Here is a 15,262-nt window from a genome sequence, read left to right as displayed (position 1 = left end):
GAGATAAATGCGTGAAGCCTTCAGTGACTGCCATAGGAGCATACTGTCAAGTAGTCTTTCACAAAACCGAAAGAAATTCTTGTCATATGTAAAGGTTGTTAGTGGCACCAAAGGTAGTGTCCAGTCACTCACAAATGAGACAGGACAGGAACTGAAACTGAGGGTAGTAACACAGAAGCTGATGTGCTTTAACTCTGTTTTCAAATGTTCCTTTACAAATGAAAACCCAGAAGAACTGCCCCAGTTTCATCCTTGTGCCATTGAGAAGATGAGTGAAATACGTGTTAGTGTCATTGGTGTTGAGAAACAGCTAAAGTCATCAAAACTGAACAAAGTTCCAGGGTCCTATGGTATCCCTATCAGATTCTATATTGAATTTGTGCCTGAGTTAGCTCCTCTTTTAATTACGACATGTCATAGATCCCTCAAACAAAAATCCATGCCCAGGAGTTGGAAGAAAGTGCAGGTCACACTTGTTTACAAGAAGGGTCGTGAAAGTGTCATCCAGTAGTCTTGACATTGATGTGCTGTGCAATCTTAGAGCATATCCTGAGGTCAAACATAATGAAGTATCATGAGCAAAGTGACTTCCTTCATGTCAACCAGAATGGATTTCAAAAAACATCGATCGCGACAAACCAAACTCGCACTTTTCTCATGTGACATACTGAAAACTTTGGATCAAGACAGTCAGAAAGATGCAATATTTCATAATTTGCAAAAAGCATTTGACTTGGTACCAAATCTACACATATTATCAAAAAGGGGCATCAAGTGAAATTTGTGACTGGACTGAGGATTTTTTGATAAGGAGAACACAACATGTTATTTTGGATGGAGAGTCATTGTCAGGTGTGTATCCCAAGGAAGTGTGATGTAACCCTTGCTGTTCATGTTGTATATTAATGACTGGGTGGACAATACTAATAGCAATCTCAGATTTTTTGCAGATGCTGTTATCTATAATTTAAGCACTGACTGAAAGAAGCTGCATAAATATTCAATCAGATCTTAATAAGATTACAAAGTGGTTCAAAGACTGGCAGTTTGCTTTAGATGTTCAGAAATGTAAAACTGTGCACTTCACAAAACGAAAAAAGATAGTATCCTTTGACTATAACATCAATGAGTCTGTGTTGGAATCTGCCAACTCATACAAATACCTGGGGGTAACACTTTGTAGGGATATGAAATGGGATGATCCCCTAGGCTCAGCCATGTGTAAAGCAAGTTAGCAGGTAATAGACTTCGTTTTATTGGTAGAATACTGGGGAAGTGCAGTGTCTACAAAGGAGATTGCTTACAAATCGCTCATGTGACCCATTCTAGAATATTGCTCAAGTGTATGGGACCCTTATCAAATAGGACTAACAGGACATGTATAGAGAAGGGCAGCATGAATGGTCAAAGGTTTGCTTGACCTGTGGGAGAGCATCACAAAGATGCTGAAGAAACTGAACTGGCCTGAACTGGCAGACTCTTGAAGATATACATAAACTATCCCAAGAAAGCCTACTTAAAAGTTTCAAGAACCTGATGTAAATGATTACTCCAGGAATATACTATAGCCGCCTGTGCATCACTCCTATAGAGATCGTGTGAACAAAATTAGACTAATTACAGTATGCACAGATGCATTTAACAATTATTCTTACCATACTCCATACATGAATGGAACCGGAAGAAACCCTATTAACTGGACTGTGGAATGTATCCTCTGCCATGCACTTAACATTTGTTTGCAGAGTATAGATGTAGTTGGCTATTTGCACTGTTTATATCAATAAATGTTGTGCTTAACAGAAGCAGAGGTTTTAAGTTATCATAGATAAAATAATACTGTGGGCTCTAGCAAATATTTCTGTGGTTGGATGATAGCCAAAGAAATGATGATATCTGTGACTATCTATTACTAAGAAATGTCAGCATGGTATCGGATACTAATACAGTTTAATTTTGTCTACTGTAAGGCACTGTTTTTGCTGCAGAAAATGAATTACCTTCAGTAATGAGTTAATTCCATATGTTAAAAGTGTATTTTTCTCCAGATGCACTCAAAAGTGAAAATGGAATTTCAAGTTTTGTGGTGCAAGGAACTTACTTTTCATCTTTTACTTATGAGTGTTGATTGTACATTGATTTTAAAATTTCTCTGAAATATTTGTCTTATCTATTGTTAAAAATAAGTTATAATAACTTTTTCATTTCTTTTGAAAACATAAGTGTAACTAACATAAGACAACATTTCTGAATGATTAGGATTTGTGACAACTAGTATTTAAAAAAGTCATTCATTGTTCAAAGGAAGTTAAAAAATATTTCCAAGAACAATGATGACGATAATTGAACAGAATTAACTATTTTGATTTTGGATACCACTAGAGGAATTATCTGTAAGATATGATTAAGAAAGACTTGTATTTACCAATAGGAACAGATGCAAACATGAACAGAAGTTTTACAGCCATAGCCAGAGGCTAGACATTTGGTAGATCTTCTTCAACATCCTGTCCCAGGTTTAAAGCAGTTGCATGAGGGGACTGGTCTGTTAATGTCATTGTCAGTTTGATTGTGCAGTGAATAATAGTGACTGACAGCAAGGGGTGGGAAGGAGAACTAAGTGCAGTTGTTGGTGTGTATGTCCAAGGGGCTCAAACAAAGGCCAATGGAACCAAACTTGAAAGCACAGATTGAAATGAGTTGAAGGTTGCGGTCCACAGTGGAAGCGCGAGGCCTAGCAAAGAAGGTTAAAAGAACTTGTTATTGTTCATCTTGTTTCAAAAAATCTCATATTCTGCAGAATTGTTCCTAGAACTGACCTTGGAAATCTGTCTTTGAATCGAGAAAAACACCTGAGAAAGTGACTGCAGCGATTCCGTGGCAGTCTGGGTTATGACTTCCTAGACTTAAGCTACAGAGTTGACAGCTACAGAATCACTGTAAATAGATCAAGGCTGCATTACACATTGGATGTAGCTACCAGTGAAGTTGATATGTCAAATACATGTAAGATATTTCTAGATTAGATAGCTCTGCATTCAGTCAGCATAAAAGTTGCAACAGCAACAGCAAGCATTTCAAGCTTCAAGAAATGTTACTGATAAGGAGAAGTATGAAGTCATCTGTAATAAATTGTAGAAGCATTTGGAAAAAGAGTGGAAGAGTGTAAATTGGACAGTGAGGATCATATGTAACAGTGTACAAAGATTTAGTCAAAACCTCAAATTGATACTAATCAGAGCTTCAGAACAAATCTGACTTCTGAAAAACACTTGGTAAGTATCACAGTGATGCCTATACAGAAGATAGTTTGCATGGGGAATCTCACAAGATTTGTGACTAAATTGAACAGTTATTGGCAGGTGGCACACGGCTTATAATGCAGGCTGGTCTGTAATCTACTAGGAAAATAGTTTCTATTTTTGTTGTGGATTAATGACTTAGAAAATAGTGATAATTATAATCTCAAGTTAGGCAGATGGGGTGATTATCTCTACGGAATACTTTCCCGATAAAAACAGTAATGGTATTTAGGTAGATCTTGGCAAAAGATCATCAGGTACCAAAAGCTGATCATCCACGAGTGATTCTAGTGGTGAGCCACAGTTATTGTCGACAGATTCTTGAACAGTTGCAGTCCCTGACTGTGCATTAGCGAAGACACAACCTTAAGACTGTTACCCACAGTTCTCAGAACCACTGATCTGGCCTCCCATCAGTTACACAGACTTGGGAATTTCTGCGATGGGCCTTGTTCAGGAATTCTGTGGATGTCAGCAAGCTGGTGTCTGACACACTACACCAGCAGAGTGGTGCAATTATGTCAGCTACCCTGCAATGTTTTCTCACTTGGTTGTAAAGAAACTATTTGGTAAAGAAAAAAAGGTTTTTATGTTAGTTATAGCTTTATATGTCAGCTTCATGATGAAGTGCCGGTCATTTTATTAATGATCATAGTTATTGTGATGTTTCGTGTGTATGTAGCACACTGTGTGAGGGATCCCTGTGAATATGTTTTTGGTGCATATTAGATCACGTGTTGCTGCATATGAAATTTAGCTGTTGAAGTTTTCTTGAAACTTGGGAGGAGATCAATATCTAATTCCAATCTTGAGAAAAATAAACTGTATATAGTGGCATTTCTGCCTGTGAATGAAGTTTTCACAACCTCACTCAAATGTTGTAAATGTTTCGAGATATGGAAACTATATTTTGGCCAATAATAGCATGCAAAGAGGAGAATGTTTTGCCAATGGTAAACATGCAAAACTTTCTTAACTACCACAATATATGAGTGACTGCAGACTTTTGCAGTGGAATTATATACGTTTTTAAGATTCATCGGTATCTGGTGAAATGAGAATTTGTGTGGCTTTGCAACAAGAAAAGTGAAGAAATTACATGTTTATTTTTATACCGAGACTGTGCCTTTTCATAAGCTTTTGACCTTGTTTAATAAACCAATGTTTCAGTATTCTTTCGCAGTAGCAACTGAATTAGGTTTTTAGTGAGGTGACGTTGTGTAAATTCTGCTTTATTTTTCTAAAAGAAGCAAATTTTTACTTGGCAACAAGTACTCTAAATTTGCTACTGATGACTGAAGGGTTTTCAGATGGCAGCAAGTTTTAATTGCTACAAGTACAGTGAAGGGTGTTGAGCACATCAAAAAAGTTATACAGTTGTACAATGACATACAATGTTTGTGAAAGTTGCCACTTGAACACTACACAAACAAGAACATAAAAAATAGAGTATGCAAATAAATGTTTGAAATATTTCTAGATGGTATTCTAACTGTAGAACAAAATATTGTAAAAGCTAAGCTACAAAAAATTTAAGTTTCAGAAAAAAATCTTAATTTGTGTGACCATATTTGTCACATGTGCTTTATAATAATTGAACAGTGGACTATCCAAGATGGAATAATGGCAGTATTATGAAAAGGATGGATTGCTATTCACCATATAGAGGCCAATGTTGAGTGACACACAAGCACAACAAAAAGACTGTTATATATGCGAGCTTTTGGTCATAAGACCTTCTAACTCAGAAAACACACACATGTGCAAAAGAATGCACACGTGCGCACACCCACCCACATACCCACCCACACACCCACCCTACCAACACTAGCTTCTCTGAACTGCAGAGGTGGGAACTCTGCCTGTAATATAGCCTGCACCTCCCTAACAGCCTAGTCTCAGCCTTCGCTAGTCCCCCTCCTTCACCTGCCTATCCCTTCCCCACTCCCACTCCTTCACCTGCCTATCCCTTCCCCACTCCCACTCTAATACTACACATCCTTCTATTCCACCTTTCCACACCACATCCCTGCATACTAACACAAACAGCACTACAACCTCCCCATCCCCCTCCCCTGCTACCCCTCCCCCTCCCCACACCAGCCTCCTCCTTAACCATGAATTCATGATTGTGGTTTCATGAATTCATGAATATGTTTGTGTTTTCTATGTTGGGAGAAGGCCTTTTGGCTGAAAGCTCACATTGGCAGCAATGTTTTTGTTGTCTGTCTGTGACTCAGCAGCGCCTCTATATGGTAAGTAGCAATCTATCTTTTTATTAATGTTGTTGTTATAATAACTGAAGGTTTTGTAAATCTGTCTTTGCCATTTTTGTACAAAAAACACAGTGTAATACTAGAGAATACCTGAAAAACCTGCAAGAAAACAGCTGACATGGTATATCATAACGTCGACATCTTTTGTAACAAGCTATTTTTAGATGCTGAAAGAAAGACAGATTGTAAATATGTTTCATTACATACCACTGATGATACTGTATTTTAATAGAACAAAACCCATTTGCTGACAAAAGTACACATTTTGTTGTAGCTCTAAAGACAGATTTAAAAATACCTTCAGTTATGTCAGAAATAACATCAGAAAGACTTAAGCCACTTGAAAGAAGCCTGAAATGGGGGGGTGTGTGGGTGTGTGAGTTGTATAGACCTACATTATAATGAGCGACAATAAAATGTTGCTTGTACCATGTTCATTATTATAGGCACCCATAACTTTGTTATGTTCATTATTTTACATATGTTACAAATTACTGTATGTTGCAAGGATCTTCCTAGCATATTGAATCTCCATGATTCTCAGAGGAATGCCCACAGTTCTGAATCAGATCTTTATATCTGGAATTTTTCCTTTTGGCAGTCCATTTTTTTTTTACACACTTCGTGAGACTTTTTTGAGAAATATATGAGTACACAACATATGAACAGTCAGCACCTGCCACAAAATATAATTCCATGCTAATTACAAATCTGAAGTAGCTGTGATATACTACTTTCCTTATGGTCATGCAGGTGGTTCACACTAGCAAAAGCGTTTGATAGGTCACAATAATAATAATAATAATAATAATAATAATAATAATAATAATAATAAATGTGGCATGCAGGGAGTTGTTTGGAGAGGAGCTGATTTCATCTGCAAAGTGGTAGACAACAGATATTGCTCTTTTGACTTTTGGAAATCAGTACTGATTTTTTAACATGATATTAAGTGTCAAACAAAAGGACTGTATCTCTTGCTGTATGAGAATCTAGTAGATAAGTAATTATGTACTGTGAAGAATGTTACTGTGCAGATAAATTGGTTGGTTATGCAGAAATTGATTTGTAATTAAGTCTGTATTCTTACAGCATTCCAGAGGAAGACGCTGGTTCTCTTAGGTGCACATGGTGTTGGAAGAAGGCATATAAAAAATACACTAATAGCAAAAAACCCTGACAAATACGCATACCCAATTCCACGTAAGTACTGTGTAATGTAATCTTACGCACTGTATAAAATTCTTAGTAAATGTTGTAAGTCTACTGACTATTCAAATAGTGCCTCTGAAGTTACCTTCTCCTCTCAGTGTCCAGTTAACAGATTCTTGGTGCTACAAGTAACTTTAAAATAACTTTTCACAACACCATCAAAGTAGATTTTTCAGGATATTACCACTGTTCCTGGTTGATGATCAGCTTTTATATAGAAAACTTCACATTTGTAATAAACAGATCAGTGGACTCATGAAGACTTCATTGAATCTAAATTACAGAATCAGTTGGCAGTAATGCATAGTCTATACTCATAAAGTGTCGAGTTAAAAAACTTTAACCAAGTGACTGTCCATTACCGTTACTTAACACATATTAATGATCCTTTGTATGTGTTAGACTGCAGTCTACTATAACTTGCAGCTGACTGACTAACATAGTGACTATAGTCCTTGCATGGACTGACTAGGTGAAAACTGCATGATGACTGCTTAGTATGGACTGACTATGGCTTTGTGCACAGCACTTATTTAAAGATGTGTGTAGGACGGCTATCAGATAATATTAGAAGACAAAATTATAACATTTTCAGTTTAATCATAAAAGACGGGAAACAAAGAAAATGCAAATATGTATTATGGAGTGGAACAATTTTGATTAACATTGGTTAAATATCCTCAGAATGGTATAAAATATAAAAATAGGTTCTATTTTATGTAGCAGTATTTTGGTAGTTCTCATTATCCCAGGGACTTAGAAAAGTCCAACCAAGAGTTTTCTGAAAACTCTAATTTTCTGATGAAAATGTATCATTAAATAACATGTTATTCTAGTAAAATGATGCATTTCAGGATACAGAAAATTTGGGGCTACAAGACAGTGAAACTGGCTTTTTGAAAGGTTTGCATTCTAAGATCTGACAATTCTGAAAACCAACAGTTTTGAATAAAGATAACCTTTTAATTAGACAGTTTTCAGAAAATTTGATGTTGCTTAGAGAGATGAGAATGAGAACTTGTGTATTGGGTAGGCCAATTGTAAGTTAAACAACTACTAGTGGGTTGAGTTTTCATGTCCACATGGTTCACATTGCTACATGTCAAGGTCTCTTTCTGTAAAAAGCATGTGGTAAAGAAAGTAACTTTGCCACATATTCATTAGACTCTCTGGTACTGAAACAAACTATATGCAACTTTGAATTTTTAAAAATTGTCCCTTCAAAAGTTGTTTCACACAGGCCTTTCACACCATGCACTTGTTACAGTCAGTGATCTGCCTGGGCATGCTGAGAAAAAACTCTGGTGTACATCCAACACCGTAGCAAATTGAAAGGCTATTCTTGTGCTCTTTAGTCCAAAGACTGGTTTGACGCAGCTTTCCACAACAGTCTGGCTTGTGCTGCAAGTCTTTTATATCTAAACTAGCTTAGTGTCCACTGCTTTGCTCATGTCGACTGTATGGTCTCCACAATTTTTGTTTTTATTTAATCGAATTTTAATGTTGTTATGCCCACTGCTAGTTTGTAAATCAATATACTGTGCAATTTTCGCAGTTCTAGCTTGAAAACTGTCTTAATAGTGACATATTTTCAAAAAATCTGTCATCCCCTATTTTACCCAGGTGGAATTTTGAAAAACTGCTTCTTAAATGACGCTTACAGTGTAAAATCAACATGTTACCCAAATTTCAAGTTCCCATTCTTTTTGGTTTGGGCTAGTCAGTGAGGAGTCAATTAGTCAGTCAAGACATTGCCTTTTATGTATGTTGTTGTTGTGGTCTTCAGTCCTGAGACTGGTTTGATGCAGCTCTCCATGCTACTCTATCCTGTGCAAGCTTCTTCATCTCCCAGTACCTACTGCAACCTACATCCTTCTGAATCTGCTTAGTGTATTCGTCTCTTGGTCTCCCTCTACGATTTTTACCCTCCACACTGCCCTCCAATACTAAACTGGTGATCCCTTGATGCCTCAGAATATGCCCTACCAACCGATCCCTTCTTCTGGTCAAGTTGTGCCACAAACTTCTCTTCTCCCCAATCCTATTCAATACCTCCTCATTAGTTACGTGATCTATCCATCTTATCTTCAGCATTCTTCTGTAGCACCACATTTCGAAAGCTTCTATTCTCTTCTTGTCCAAACTGGTTATCGTCCATGTTTCACTTCCATACATGGCTACACTCCATACAGATACTTTCAGAAACGACTTCCTGACACTTAAATCTATACTCGATGTTAACAAATTTCTCTTCTTCAGAAACGATTTCCTTGCCATTGCCAGTCTACATTTTATATCCTCTCTACTTCGACCATCATCAGTTATTTTACTCCCTAAATAGCAAAACTCCTTTACTACTTCAAGTGTCTCATTTCCTAATCTAATACCCTCAGCATCACCCGATTTAATTTGACTACATTCCATTATCCTCGTTTTGCTTTTGTTGATGTTCATCTTATATCCTCCTTTCAAGACACTGTCCATTCCGTTCAACTGCTCTTCCAAGTCCTTTGCTGTCTCTGACAGAATTACAATGTCATCGGCGAACCTCAAAGTTTTTACTTCTTCTCCATGAATTTTAATACCTACTCCGAATTTTTCTTTTGTTTCCTTTACTGCTTGCTCAATATACAGATTGAATAACATCGGGGAGAGGCTACAACCCTGTCTCACTCCTTTCCCAACCACTGCTTCCCTTTCATGCCCCTCGACTCTTATAACTGCCATCTGGTTTCTGTACAAATTGTAAATAGCCTTTCGCTCCCTGTATTTTACCCCTGCCACCTTCAGAATTTGAAAGAGAGTATTCCAGTTAACGTTGTCAAAAGCTTTCTCTAAGTCTACAAATGCTAGAAACGTAGGTTTGCCATTTCTTAATCTTTCTTCTAAGATAAGTCGTAAGGTTAGTATTGCCTCACGTGTTCCAACATTTCTACGGAATCCAAACATCTTCCCCGAGGTCCGCATCTACCAGTTTTTCCATTCGTCTGTAAAGAATTCACGTTAGTATTTTGCAGCTGTGACTTATTAAACTGATAGTTCGGTAATTTTCACATCTGTCAACACCTGCTTTCTTTGGGATTGGAATTATTATATTCTTCTTGAAGTCTGTGGGTATTTCGCCTGTCTCATACATCTTGCTCACCAGATGGTAGAGTTTTGTCATGACTGGCTCTCCCAAGGCCATCAGTAGTTCTAATGGAATGTTGTCTACTCCCGGGGCCTTGTTTCGACTCAGGTCTTTCAGTGCTCTGTCAAACTCTTCACGCAGTATCTTATCTCCCATTTCATCTTCATCTACATCCTCTTCCATTTCCATAATACTGTCCTCAAGTACATCGCCCTTGTATAAACCCTCTATATACTCCTTCCACCTTTCTGCCTTCCCTTCTTTGCTTAGAACTGGGTTGCCATCTGAGCTCTTGATATTCATACAAGTGGTTCTCTTCTCTCCAAAGGTCTCTTTAATTTTCCTGTAGGCAGTATCTATCTTACCCCTAGTGAGACAAGCCTCTACATCCTTACATTTGTCCTCTAGCCCTGCTTAGCCATTTTGCACTTTCTGTCGATCTCATTTTTGAGACGTTTGTATTCCCTTTTGCCTGCTTCATTTACTGCATTTTTATATTTTCTCCTTTCATCAATTAAATTCAATATTTCTTCTGTTACCCAAGGATTTCTATTAGCCCTCGTCTTTGTACCTACTTGATCCTCTGCTGCCTTCACTACTTCATCCCTCAGAGCTACCCATTCTTCTTCTACTGTATTTCTTTCCCCCATTCCTGTCAATTGTTCCCTTATGCTCTCCCTGAAACTCTCTACAACCTCTGGTTCTTTCAGTTTATCCAGGTCCCATCTCCTTAAATTCCCACCTTTTTGCGGTTTCTTCAGTTTCAATCTGCAGTTCATAACCAATAGATTGTGGTCAGAATCCACATCTGCCCCTGGAAATGTCTTACAATTTAAAACCTGGTTCCTAAATCTCTGTCTTACCATTATATAATCTATCTGATACCTATTAGTATCTCCAGGATTCTTCCAGGTATACAACCTTCTTTTATGATTCTTGAACCAAGTGTTAGCTATGATTAAGTTATGCTCTGTGCAAAATTCTACAAGGCGGCTTCCTCTTTCATTTCTTCCCCCCAATCCATATTCACCTACTATGTTTCCTTCTCTCCCTTTTCCTACTGACGAATTCCAGTCACCAATGACTATTAAATTTTCGTCTCCCTTCACTACCTGAATAATTTCTTTTATCTCGTCATACATTTCATCAATTTCTTCATCATCTGCAGAGCTAGTTGGCATATAAACTTGTACTACTGTAGTAGGCATGGGCTTTGTGTCTATCTTGGCCACAATAATGCGTTCACTATGCTGTTTGTAGTAGCTAACCCGCACTCCTATTTTTTTATTCATTATTAAACCTACTCCTGCATTACCCCTATTTGATTTTGTATTTATAACCCTGTAATCACCTGACCAAAAGTCTTGTTCCTCCTGCCACCGAACTTCACTAATTCCCACTATATCTAACTTTAACCTATCCATTTCCCTTTTTAAATTTTCTAACCTACCTGCCCGATTAAGGGATCTGACATTCCACGCTCCGCTCCGCTTTTATGTATAGAGATAGATAAAAAAATATTTTCAAAGATATTTTGATCCCTCATTTCACCTACCTAGGAGTTGAATTTCTAAAATCAGCAAAAAGCATATTTTTTTTTATTTATTAAAGAGAACTGAGATACAAACTTTCATAGATTTGAAAACGCTTTCATAACAAAATAATTTCATAAAACTTCTCATCCCCTATTTCATTTCTTTAGGGGGTTGAATTTCCAAAAACACTGAAACACAATTTTTTTTTAAATTTCTAAATGAGAAGCCATATATAAATTTTCATGGATGTAGCTTTAAAATGCCATTTTAGTTCTTTAATAATGGTTCATTTAAAAAAAAAATCCCCCCACTGTTTAACTACTTTACACCTTAGTGGTTGAATTTCCAAAATTGCTGAAACATATATTTTTGATATTTTTGTACTTCTGACTGAGAAACCAAATACCAATTTTCGTAGTTTTAGGTTAATAATTGCGTTAATAGTCATGTATTTTCATAAAGTCTTTCAGCTCCTATTTCACTCCCCTTAGGAGTGAAATTGTGAACAATCGCGTCTTAAATGATGCCTACAGTATAAGATCTACATCCCTCAAAATTTCAAGTTTCTATCCTTACCAGTTTGGACTGGGCAGTGATGAGTCAGTGAATCAGTCTGGCCCTATTTCATCCCTAAGGGGGGTTGAATTTCCAAAAACAGTGAAATGCATATTTTTTGTCTGTAACAGAGAAGCTAAATACAAATTTTCATTGATTTAGCTTAAAAAATGCTTGCGTAATGTAATACTTCCACAAAAATTTTCATCCCCTATTTCACCCCCATAGGGGTTAAATTTCCAAACGTGCTGAAACACATATTCCTTTATTTCTGATCAGTAAAACAAATATTTATTTTCATTAGTCTAGCTTTAAAGTTGTGTTAATAGCAACATATTTTAAAAAACCTTTCATCTTCTATTCCCCCCCACCCCCACGCCCCCACCCTTAGGTGTGGAATTTTGAAAAATCCCTTCATAAACAGTGCCTATAGTATAATATCAATGCCCTCTCCAAATTTCATGTTTCTATCCTTACTGACTTAGGCTGGTCAATGATGAATCAGTGAGTCAGTCAGTTGGGACATTGCCTTGTACATAACAACTACTTCTTGCATTCCTTGGAAACTGTTTCCTATTTACTACAACTGAACTCTGGTCTTCCTCCATGAAGATGTCTTTCATCTTGTCCTTATAGCTTTCATGGTGTTATGTGAAGCATAAAGTACCACTTGGGACTGCAACTCAAGTCCCTGAGGAAGAACCAGCCAAAAGCTCAGTTCTGCAGCATAAAATTAAGTACACTGTCAGGGATTCTAATGAGTGATCTAACAGGTGTGTGTGACATAGTTATGACATGGACCTACCTTCAGATGCTGCATACTTGAAGTTCAGCCACATATTCTCTAGTTGTTAAACCTATTCTACTTACCTCTGCTGCAGTTGTGCTTAGGCTGTGCTCCCATGTGTCCACCTAATTGAAACTTGCATGTCTACTACAGCACTCAGAGTGGGGTCACTGGACCATTACATAATGAACAAACTAGTCTGTAAAATCAAATATATGAGGGCTTGCTGAAAAGCAATGCTTCCAAACTTTCTATGTGAAAACTCTTGATGGTTTTTAAATAAAACAAACTATTTATCAACGTAATCACCCTGGCTGTGAACACATTTCTCCTAACGAGAGACCAGTTTTTTTTATATTGTCACTGTAGAATGTCTGACATTGGTTGCGGAGCCACAACCTCACCTCTACTTTTACCTCTTTGTCACTATCACAGTGATGTCCACAAAGATGTTATTTAAGTTTGGAAACAGATAAAAATGAGATGGGCCCAAGTTGGGACTGTATGGAGGATGATCAGTGACAGTGAACCCAAGGAACTGGATTGTTGTAGATGTTGTACCACTCATATGTGGTCTGGCATTATTATGCTGAAGGAGAGGGTACTCTATTTGTGGATAAACTCTTCAAATTAAAAACCTGTTTACAGCACACTGTTTCTCATGCAGGAATGCAGCTTTATTACACACTGCCATGTTACATCTACCAATACGTAAATGTGAAGAATATGCCCTCGTATTTTATCAAGGACAAACCTTCAGTTAAGTTGGTGTACATGTGTTTGCAGACTTGATGCAAACAAAAATAATCAATTCATGACAGTATAATGTGATCGGACAGTTAAAGAAATTACCCACCAAGTGGCGGTAGGAGAAAACACACAAAAGGAGGCTATACTTATGCAAGGCTTTCGGAATTGGTGGCTTCTTCTTCTGGCAGGCGGGTTGAAGGGGAAGGCAGAGATGTGAAGGAAAAAGGACTGGATAGGTCTAGATAAAAGAGGTAGATCTCAGAAAAGTCCTACAGAATTGTGGGTCAGAGGAGACTTACCGGGCAGGATGAGAAGGAAAGACTGAATCACTGGCTCCAAAAGCTTTACCTGTCCAATTACAGTGTAGATTCATGCAAAGTTGACAATAGCATTCATCGCAGTTCAGCTAATTCTGCCTGACAAGACAATTCTGCCCTACTGAATTAGTTACTTGCACATAACATTACAAACATTCTGCTGCTCTGGTACGCAGGACTGAAGAGACAAACCATCAGTATAGTTTTGGATCTGGCTGATATTAAGTCACACAATATCTTCAAGACACAAAATATGCTAATCTCACAGTCACAACCATATGGTCATTATCGACAAGCGGCAGCAACCCTGAGCCTGTACACAACTGGATAATTAGCCTCATCGAACTTACCGACTAGGTTAAGTGATGTCGTATGATGCGTCATAATTGTTACTCAGTTAACCATGGCTCTTTTTGTCACCAGCAAAAATATTAAAATCACTGACTACACAACTGTATGTACTCTGTATTATTAATATGAAATTAAGAGATACCAAGCTTTTGATATAACCAGTCTGAGGTAGGTAGGCCTGTTCTACACAATGGTCTGTCACTCTGACTTACAACTTTCGAGTCTGCTGTGACATAACACAAGTGACTTAAATAATGATTTACCTATCAAAATGCTAGTGCCCTTCGTTTGTTTCCCAAGTGGAAACTTTTTCAGAACACACTCTGAAATAATTCTTGCTGCATTCTTATTCGATAATATGTGTGTTTCTGATGGAATATTTTTCTCTCCTTGGTTATTCATTCCTAGGACTCACCCATATGCTGGTTGCCAAGGAATGTCTGCCCTTGGAATTTGTGTTTTAACCTTGAGACTGTGCTTTCAGCTCTCCAGCGATTTTCTGTAAATCTGCTCAAAAGCATGCCATGATGATCCTTTGGTGTGCTGCCATCCCACCAGTACAACATTGTCACCTTTTGCCTTTATGTAGTATTACAAATTATGATTTTTGTGTTTAATCAAAACTGAAATGGGTCATGATCTAAAACTCTGATCAACATGTGGTTTTCGCCAAACACTTTTAAATAGTTGAACGCACCCATACACCTGTTCTAACCTCTGCTCCTGTTGCTCAGTTCTTACGTTTACAGAAACAAGTACATCAACAACGTGTGTAGCCCATGATTACATATCACTGCCACATCTCAGCCTGCAAAATAGAATTACCATTGTCATTACTAGTATATCATTAATAAATGCCCTGTAGCAATTCATTTACTTTCAGAAAGATTCCATGATCTGACTGCTGGACTGGATAATGCATACGCAGCTCATAGACCACCTCATGCTCCTAGCAACCTCTGCTAATAATCTCCACAGAGAAAACAGGAATACAGTTCAAAGTCAACTGGTCAGAGTTCACTGGAAACAAATGGGGAATTTATTTGC

At 37.5% G+C, this 15,262-nt stretch overlaps 1 protein-coding gene across 6 annotated transcripts in view; it reads left to right on the top strand.

Moving 5' to 3' along the window:
- LOC126255156 (peripheral plasma membrane protein CASK) overlaps window positions 1–15,262 on the top strand; it is a 546,277-nt gene that overhangs the window by 501,325 nt on the left and 29,690 nt on the right. For all 6 annotated transcript variants that reach the window (XM_049955370.1, XM_049955372.1, XM_049955371.1 and 3 more), the window contains one exon: window positions 6,671–6,781. In XM_049955370.1, the coding sequence (XP_049811327.1) occupies window positions 6,671–6,781 (111 nt within the window). The remainder of the gene's footprint in view (window positions 1–6,670; window positions 6,782–15,262) is intronic.

Source organism: Schistocerca nitens, chromosome 1, assembly GCF_023898315.1.
Source record: "Schistocerca nitens isolate TAMUIC-IGC-003100 chromosome 1, iqSchNite1.1, whole genome shotgun sequence".
NCBI lineage: Eukaryota > Metazoa > Arthropoda > Insecta > Orthoptera > Acrididae > Schistocerca > Schistocerca nitens.
The sequence above is the reverse complement of the archived record's forward strand: the minus strand, read 5'-3'. Positions and strand labels throughout refer to the sequence as shown.